General features: G+C 49.9%; 2 protein-coding genes across 2 annotated transcripts; one reads left to right on the top strand and one right to left on the bottom strand.

The window, feature by feature from the left end:
• On the top strand, positions 1-2286 carry LOC112099076. The gene is made up of 5 exons (XM_024186179.1): positions 1-450; positions 603-846; positions 934-1055; positions 1106-1973; positions 2231-2286. Exons 1-5 carry the CDS (start codon positions 1-3, stop codon positions 2284-2286), a joined length of 1740 nt encoding a protein of 579 aa, XP_024041947.1.
• Positions 2287-7379: 5093 nt separating this feature from the next.
• On the bottom strand, positions 7380-8465 carry LOC112099077. Its single transcript, XM_024186180.1, has 2 exons — positions 7839-8465; positions 7380-7742 (listed from the first exon to the last, which is right to left on the bottom strand). Exons 1-2 carry the CDS (start codon positions 8463-8465, stop codon positions 7380-7382), a joined length of 990 nt encoding a protein of 329 aa, XP_024041948.1.
• Between the last annotated feature and the right edge of the window lie 86 nt (positions 8466-8551).

The following is an 8551-nucleotide window of genomic DNA, read 5'->3' on the forward strand; positions in this document are numbered from 1 at the left end:
ATGTCGAAAGGCAAAGAGAAGGTCATTGAGGTTGACGACGATGAGTTGGACTTCCTGCCTAGTCTGCTCACCAATCCTGCTTTTGACCCCGGGATCCCCTTAGAGCCCATTAAATCTAGTGTTGGCACTAGCGCTAGGAGGACGTCCCCCCAAACAACCTCTTCGAGCGGAAATAGCAATGAAGAGGGGTCTTCTGGCTCGGAGAACACCCTGAGTGAGGGTCGAGGAGATGATTCTGGTGAGGTGTCCCCATTAGGAGCGTCGCCACCAGAAGGGCGGAGTACAGAAGGAGGTAGAGCCCTATCGCGGGACTACGCTATTGATTATATGACGTGCACGACCACGTTTGACGAGCTCGCTGACCTCCGGCTTAGGTATAGCATTCCTGGTGAAATACTTCTTAAGGTCCCAGGAAAGAAGGATACCTCTAGCAGGCCTCCTAGGGGATATGTTACCTTGTTTTTGGAGAGTTTTAGGCACGGGCTGAGGTGTCCTTTGCAACCCTACTTTGCCTGGATTCTTAACGGGCTAAACCTAGCTCCTGATCAGCTGAACCCCAATGGGTGGAGAGTGCTCTCTGGTCTGTTCATACTGTGGGACAGATGTTGCTAAAGCGAGCCCACGGTCAACGAGGTGAAGCACTTGTACCAGTTGAAAAGCAGCCCCAAAGACGCCGGCTGGTATTACTTCCAATCAAGTACCAAGACCAGGAACCCATAACCGATCTTCCTACTGGTGGTGGTGGGAATTGGAAGAAGAAGTTCTTTTTCGCAGGGGGTCCCTGGGGTCAAGTTGCACAGGTTGATGGGCAGGACTTCCGCGTCCCACCCCGTTTCGTGGTCCCAGGTTGCCTGCTCGTATTAGATGTCTTGTCTCCCTTGTTGTTTGCACTTTACTGGTTTGTCTCTAATCAAATGTTTGTTTGTGTTGCAGGTTCTTGGGGTGTTCACTTCCCCCTCCAACCTGATCAGCTCAAACGGGTCGAGGCTGTACTAGCCAACTCCTGCCCGAGTCGAGAACTGATAACTGTTTACAACTTGCTCAAGTCTCGCTTGGTACTCCCTGGCCATAAGATGGAGGACGCTGTGATTGGGGCTCTGAACAGGAAACGTTCTCGACCTCAAACCACGAAGAGGGACCACAACAAGGACGCCCCTTCTGCAAAGCGGGCCAACATCGTGCTGCAAGTCTCTCCCTTGAAGACTTTACCTCCTGCTCCTGCCAAAGAAGGGAAACTAGTGGAGCAGCCACGGATCCTGCTTCCTCTTCTCCTCTTGTCGGGCCTCGATCTCGCTTACCTGACAGCCGAGCAGAACACTTGGTCCCCTATCTCAATGAGTTATCTAAACTCGTGAGCAAGAAGAACCTGGAGGACTTTGATGGCTGCACCTTGGGTGAGCTGGTGAGGGCCATGCAGTATAATGCTTTCCACCTCAGCTGCATGGCCACCTATTACAAGGCTAAGGTTGGCCGCTACGACCGGAAGATGAAGGAGGACATTCAATCGGCGACGACCAGAGCTGACGTTGCCGAGAAGAAAGCAGGGGAGCTGAATGTTGAGAACTTCAAGCTGATAGAGCAAGAATCTCTTGCTCAAGCAAAAGCCATTACCCTCGAGGAGGAGTTGACCAAGGTCAAGGAGGATCTTCAAAGGCAGAAGGCTATGTATGAGGCTCAGTTCGAATCTCTCTGCAATTCCCACCGGGCTCAGGTCGAGAACTTGGAGAGGGAGGCCGACAACCAGTATGACCAGGGACTTCGGCATTCCTATCGTTGCATCATGGTCGTCCTCGGGAAGGAGCACCCTGATCTGAAGATGGATGACCTTGCAGCTGGTGTTGCTCAACATATGGACGAGGAGGCGGCCAAGGAAGATGCCGAAGGGGTAAAGCCGATCGTGATTGAGGAGGAAAACTCTCCTCCTCGTGCAGTCCCTGCAAACGTTGGCGAGGCGAGCACCCCTGCTGACGTTGGTGAGGCGAGCACCCCCCGGACGCAACTGGTGATACCCCCCCGCACCTGAGGAGGTCCAGCCAACCGATGCTGCTCGGCTTACTGATCGGCCATCTTCTTGATATATTTCTTGTATTGTAATGAACAATGTTTGTGAAGATTATCTCCTCTGTTAATTATTAAAAAATTAATAAAAATGTTTTTGATTACTTTCTTGTGTTGTAATCATGAGTTATTTTTCGTTTGAGAATCTTCTCGTCTTCGTCTGGTTGAGCAGGTTCTGGCTTGGCATATGGTTTTGCCACATGCCTTAGAAACTTTTTCGATGCTTAGGGATTCTGCTCGCCTTCGCGCGGTCGAGCAGATCCTGGCACGCTTGGCTTCTGTCTCGCCGTAAAATAGGCTTTGAGACTTGGCGAGCCTTTGCATGCCTTAGAAATTTTTCGATGCTTGGGGATTCTGCTTGCCTTCGCGTGGTGGAGCAGATCCTGGGGCGCTTGGCTTCTGTCTCGTCGTAAAACAGGCTTTGAGACTTGGCGAGCCTTTGCATGCCTTAGAAAAATATTCCGATGCTTGAGGATTCTGCTCGCCTTCGCGTGGTCGAGCAGATCCTGGCACGCTTGGCTTCTGTCTCGCCGTAAAACAGGCTTTGAGACTTGGCGAGCCTTTGCATGCCTTAGAAAAATATTCCGATGCTTTGGGAATCTGCTCGCCTTCGCGTGGTCGAGCAGATCCTGGCACGCTTGGCTTCTGTCTCGCCATAAAACAGGCTTTGAGACTTGGCGAGCCTTTGCATGCCTTAGAAAAAATTCCGATGCTTGGGGATTCTGCTCGCCTTCGCGTGGTCGAGCAGATCCTGGCACGCTTGGCTTCTGTCTCGCCATAAAACAGGCTTTGAGACTTGGCGAGCCTTTGCATGCCTTAGAAAAAATTCCGATGCTTGAGGATTCTGCTCGCCTTCGCGTGGTCGAGCAGATCCTGGCACGCTTGGCTTCTGTCTCGCCGTAAAACAGGCTTTGAGACTTGGCGAGCCTTTGCATGCCTTAGAAAAATATTCCGATGCTTTGGGATTCTGCTCGCCTTCGCGTGGTCGAGCAGATCCTGGCACGCTTGGCTTCTGTCTCGCCATAAAACAGGCTTTGAGACTTGGCGAGCCTTTGCATGCCTTAGAAAAAATTCCGATGCTTGGGGATTCTGCTCGCCTTCGCGTGGTCGAGCAGATCCTGGCACGCTTGGCTTCCGTCTCGCCATAAAACAGGCTTTGAAACTTGGCGAGCCTTTGCATGCCTTAGAAAATATTCCGATGCTTAGGAATTTTGCTCGCCTTCGCGTGGTCAAGCAGATCCTGGCACGCTTGGCTTCTGTCTCGCCATAAAACAGGCTTTGAGACTTGGCGAGCCTTTGCATGCCTTAGAAAATATTCTAATGCTTGGGGATTCTGCTCGCCTTCGCATGGTCGAGCAGATCCTGGCACGTTTGGCTTCTGTCTCGCCATAAAACAGGCTTTGAGACTTGGCGAGCCTTTACATGCCTTAGAAAAAATTCCGATGCTTGGGGATTCTGCTCGCCTTCGCATGGTCGAGCAGATCCTGGCACGCTTGGCTTCTGTCTCGCCATAAAACAGGCTTTGAGACTTTTCAAGCCTTTGCATGCCCTAGAAATTTTTCGATGCTTGGGGATTCTGCTCGACTTCGTGTGGTCGAGCAGATCCTGGCACGCTTGGCTTCTGTCTGGCCGTAAAACAGGCTTTGAGACTTGGCGAGCCTTTGCATGCCTTAGAAAATATTCTAATGCTTGGGGATTCTGCTCGCCTTCGCATGGTCGAGCAGATCCTGGCACGTTTGGCTTCTGTCTCGCCATAAAACAGGCTTTGAGACTTGGCGAGCCTTTACATGCCTTAGAAAAAATTTCGATGCTTGGGGATTCTGCTCGCCTTCGCATGGTCGAGCAGATCCTGGCACGCTTGGCTTCTGTCTCGCCATAAGACAGGCTTTGAGACTTGGCGATCCTTTGCATGCCTTAGAAAAAATTTCGATGGTTGGGGATTCTGCTCGCCTTCGTGTGGTCGAGCAGATCCTGGCACGCTTGGCTTCCGTCTCGCCATAAAACAGGCTTTGAAACTTGGCGAGCCTTTGCATGCCTTAGAAAATATTCCGATGCTTAGGAATTTTGCTCGCCTTCGCGTGGTCAAGCAGATCCTGGCACGCTTGGCTTCTGTCTCGCCATAAAACAGGCTTTGAGACTTGGCGAGCCTTCGCATGCCTTAGAAAATATTCCGATGCTTGGGGATTCTGCTCGCTTTCGCGTGGTCGAGCAGATCCTGGCACGCTTGGCTTCTGTCTCGCCATAAAATAGGCTTTGAGACTTGGCGAGCCTTTGCATGCCTTAGAAAATTTATCACAGTTTCAAGTGAATGAAATTCCTCGACGTTCCATTAATTGCAGGAGTTGAATTTACATGAACTTTCTTTGACATAAAACATAAAAAATAAAAGATAATGAGCACGAGTAGAAATAGCTTTCAAATGTGAACAAGTCTTACTGGAAGTATTTTTAGAGGTGTGCTGCGTTCCATGGGCGTTTCAACTCGTGGCCGTCCGTTCGAACCAGCTTGTAAGCTCCGGGTCCCACTATCTGCTTGACTCTATATGGCCCTTCCCAATTCGGTCCCAACACTCCTTGAGTTGAATCTTTGGTGCTCTGATTCACTCTTCTCAGTACCCAGTCTTCGACCCTGAATTGCTGTACATTAACCTTTTGGTTATAATAACGAGTGACCCGTTGCTGGTAAGTGGCTGATCGACCAGCTGCTTGCTCCCTCTTTTCTGTTAGCAGATCAAGATTCAAACACATCTGCTCGTCGTTCTCTTGCTCATTGAAATGACCTGTCCAGTGCGTGGTCGTTCCTATCTCAGCTGGTACGACCGCTTCATGTCTGAAAGCCAAGGCGAACGGTGTCTCCCCAGTTGTTGTTTTATGGGTTGTTCTGTATGCCCATAACACACCTGACAGCTCATCAACCCATGCACCCTTTTTTGCTCCAAGCCTGGTTTTCAAAAGCCTCTTGATGGTCTTGTTGGCTGCTTCTACTTGTCCATTCGATTGAGGGTGAGCAGGCAAGCAATACTTCAACTTTATCCCGAGGTTCTAGCAGAAATCCCTGAAGCTGTGATTATCGAACTGCTTGCCATTATCCGTTACCAGGGCATAAGGGATCCCGTATCGACAGACCAGGTTTCTCCACACAAAGTCTGTTGTTTTCTTCTCTGTGATCCTGTTAAGGGCTTCTACCTCTATCCATTTCGTAAAGTAGTCTATAGCAACTATTGCATGTGTTGCTGCTCCTCGTCCCTTTGGCAGTGGTCCGATCAGATCAATTCCCCATTGACCAAATGGCCAAGGGGAGGCCATAGAGGTGAGCTTCTCTGGTGGTTGGTTGGAGAAACTTGCAAAACTCTGGCAACTTACACAGCTCCTGGTCTTCTCCTGTGCATCCTGGTGCATTGTCGGCCAGAAATATCCCTGCCTTAGAACCTTGTGGGCCAGGGACCTCCCACCAGAATGATTCCTGCAAATTCCTTCATGTACTTCTCTCAGTACGTAATTTGCGTCGTCCTCATCCAAACATCGAAGGAAAGGTAGTGTATATCCTCGCCGATACAGTACCCCATCAATCATCGTGTGTCTCGAGGCCTGGGCTTTAACCTTCCGAGCTCGCAGCTTATCTAGTGGTAATACCCCGTCTCTGAGGTATGAATTTATCGGGTCCATCCACGAGCATTTTTGTTCTATCCGCAGCACCCCCAAATTCTGCTCGATACTTGGGCTGGACTTCACCTCCAGCGGGACCGACTTTGGCATTTTTGGGTCGGCTACTGCTGCCATCCTGGCCAAAATATCTGCTCGACTATTCTGCTCCCTGAGGATTTGTACCACCTCCACCGTTTTGAATTTCCCCATCATCTGCCTGACTATCTTTAGGTACTGCTCCATCTTCTCCTCTCTCGGTTGGAATCTCTCACTGACATGATTCGTAACCAGCAGGGAATCAGTTCTGATCTTCACTCTATCTGCTCTCACGGCCTTAGCTAGTTCCAAACCTGCTATCAAGGCTTCATACTCTGCCTAGTTATTTGTTGCTGCGAATTCTAACTTTACACCATAAGAGATCTCCTCCCCCTTCGGGCCTTCCAATACAATCCCTGCTCCTGATCCCTGCTCCCCTGATGACCCATCTACAGACATTTGCCATACTTGAGCTTCGCCACTGTCTGTAACTACATCTCGTTGGTCAAAACATACTTCAAGCTCTGTGAATTCTGCTACGAAATCGGCCATTGCCTAAGCCTTTATGGCTGCTCGGGGTTTGTAGTCTATGTCGAACTCGCTCAGCTCTATAGCCCACTTGACGAGCCGACCAGAAGCATCTGGCTTGTGCAGAGTTTGACGCAATGGCTGGTTTGTTATTACCGAGACTAGGAATGCCTGAAAATATGGCCTTAACTTATGAGCAGCAACTACAAGGGCAAGTGCCCATTTCTCCAACAGTGGGTATCTAGTCTCAGCGTCGAGCAGGGCCTTGCTGGTGTAGTATATCGGATACTGAACTCCCTCTTCCTCTCTCACCAGAACAGAACTGGCGGCCCGATCCGATACCGCCAGATACAAAAATAACTTGTCCCCAACCCTCGGTGTGGATAGCAGAGGGGCTTGCTGTAAATACTGCTTCAAGTTCTGAAAGGCTTCCTCGCATTCCGGAGTCCACTCTATTTTCTTTCCCCTCCTTATCACTTGAAAGAATGGTTAACACTTATCTGTAGCCTTGGATATGAACCGGCTCAATGCCGCCAACCTCCCCATAAGGCTCTGCATCTCCTTCAGGCTATGAGGAGACCTCATCTGCACGATCGCCTGGATCTTCTCGAGATTTGCTTCGATCCCCCGATGACTCACTATGAATCCAAGGAACTTCCCCGACTCGACCCCAAAAGCACATTTTTCCGGGTTGAGCTTCATCTTATACTTCCTCAAAAGCCCGAATGTCTCCTCGAGGTGTCCGACATGTTCCTTCGGAATTTTCGACTTGGTTATCATGTCGTCCACGTACACCTCCATGGTTCTCCCGATCAATGGCTTAAAGACTTTGTTCACCAGCCTCTGGTATATGGCCCCAGTGTTTTTAAGTCCAAATGGCATTACCCTGTAACAGAATAAACCCTGGTTAGTGATGAAAACCGTGCTCTCCTCATCTTGCTCGTGCATGGGGATCTGGTTGTTTCCCGAGAACGCATCCATGAAGCTAAGCAGACCGTGTCCAGCCGTTGAATCTACTAGCTGATCGATCTTTGGTAAAGGAAAACTGCCTTTTGAGCACGCCTTATTAAGGTCTGTGAAATCCACACACATCCCCCACTTGCCATTTGCCTTCTATACCAACACCACATTCGATATCCACTCAGGGTAATTAACTTCCCGAATGAACCCTGCTCTCAAGAGCTTATCCACCTCGCCATTTATAGCCTCATACCTCTCCTGGTTGAAGCACCTCCTTTTCTGCCTTACTGCTCGAGCACCTTTCTTTATTGCCAGCTTATGGCATGCTACCTCAGGATCAATCCCTGGCATGTCTTTATGTGTCCAAGCAAACACATCTGCATAAGCCTGTAAGCATTTCACAAACTCTTGCTTCTGCTCTTCCTTAAGTCTCGACCCGATTCTGATCGTCTTTCCCGGATTCTCTGGTCCTAGGCTTACTGTCTCCAGCTCCTCTACAGGTTCTTGTCTGCCATTCTTGTTTTCCACTCGGGTATCAAGGGATGTTATCTGCATTGCTTCCCTTGCTGCCGAGGAGTAGCAGCTTCTTGCGATTCTCTGGTCTCCTCGTACCACTCCAACTACCCCATTCACCCAGTACTTGAGAGCCAGATAATGGTTGGACAGCACCGCTTTGCTCATCCTCAGAAATGGCTGGCCTAGGATCATCTGGTAAGGACCTTCCTCATCCACTACTACAACGTACAGTATCATTGTCCTTTCTGTCGGGGAACTCCTAATCGTGATAGGCAGCTTGACCACGCCCAGAGGGACCAGTTTTCCTCCTCCAAACCCCTTCAAGGAGGTATTGGTGTAATCCAACTTCAGGTCTGCTATCCCCATCTCCTCCAGGGTTGACTTAAACAATACGTCAACTGAGCTCCCTGTGTCAACCAGTATCCTGTCAAACTTCTTACTAGCAACAATGGCCTTGATGACCAAAGCATCCTCGTGAGGGTATAAAATCCCTTCCTCATCCTCATCTGTCCACATGATTGGCACTTGCCTGACTCTTGCACGTTTGGCTGTTGGGGTGTTGAAGAACACCTCTTTGCTAGTCATGGCGTATCTAGCATAATTCTTCCTCGACCTGATGGAATCTCCAGCCAATGTTGGGCCCCCAACTATCACCCTTACCGTAGGGTGCTCGCGCCTCAAGTTCCTGTCACTCTGCTCCCCTTCACTTGTCGAGGCTACCATCGGGAAGGTCTCATCTATAAACTCATCCAGATACCGATTTCTCACCAAATCTTCAACCTGGGTCTTGGAATCCCTGTAATCTGCTC

The sequence above is a fragment of the Citrus clementina genome, unplaced genomic scaffold (genome assembly GCF_000493195.1).
Source record: "Citrus clementina cultivar Clemenules unplaced genomic scaffold, Citrus_clementina_v1.0 scaffold_4, whole genome shotgun sequence".
Classification (NCBI taxonomy): domain Eukaryota; kingdom Viridiplantae; phylum Streptophyta; class Magnoliopsida; order Sapindales; family Rutaceae; genus Citrus; species Citrus x clementina.

Coding starts and splice junctions, on each gene's coding strand:
- LOC112099076 (XM_024186179.1), top strand. CDS start 1: ATGTCGAAAGGCAAAGAGAAGGTCATTGAGGTTGACGACGATGAGTTG. Junction 847..933: donor ACCCCGTTTCGTGGTCCCAG/GTTGCCTGCTCG, acceptor TTTGTGTTGCAG/GTTCTTGGGGTGTTCACTTC. Junction 1,056..1,105: donor ACTTGCTCAAGTCTCGCTTG/GTACTCCCTGGC, acceptor GGCTCTGAACAG/GAAACGTTCTCGACCTCAAA.
- LOC112099077 (XM_024186180.1), bottom strand. CDS start 8,465: ATGGTAGCCTCGACAAGTGAAGGGGAGCAGAGTGACAGGAACTTGAGG. Junction 7,743..7,838: donor TGAATGGGGTAGTTGGAGTG/GTACGAGGAGAC, acceptor GTGGAAAACAAG/AATGGCAGACAAGAACCTGT.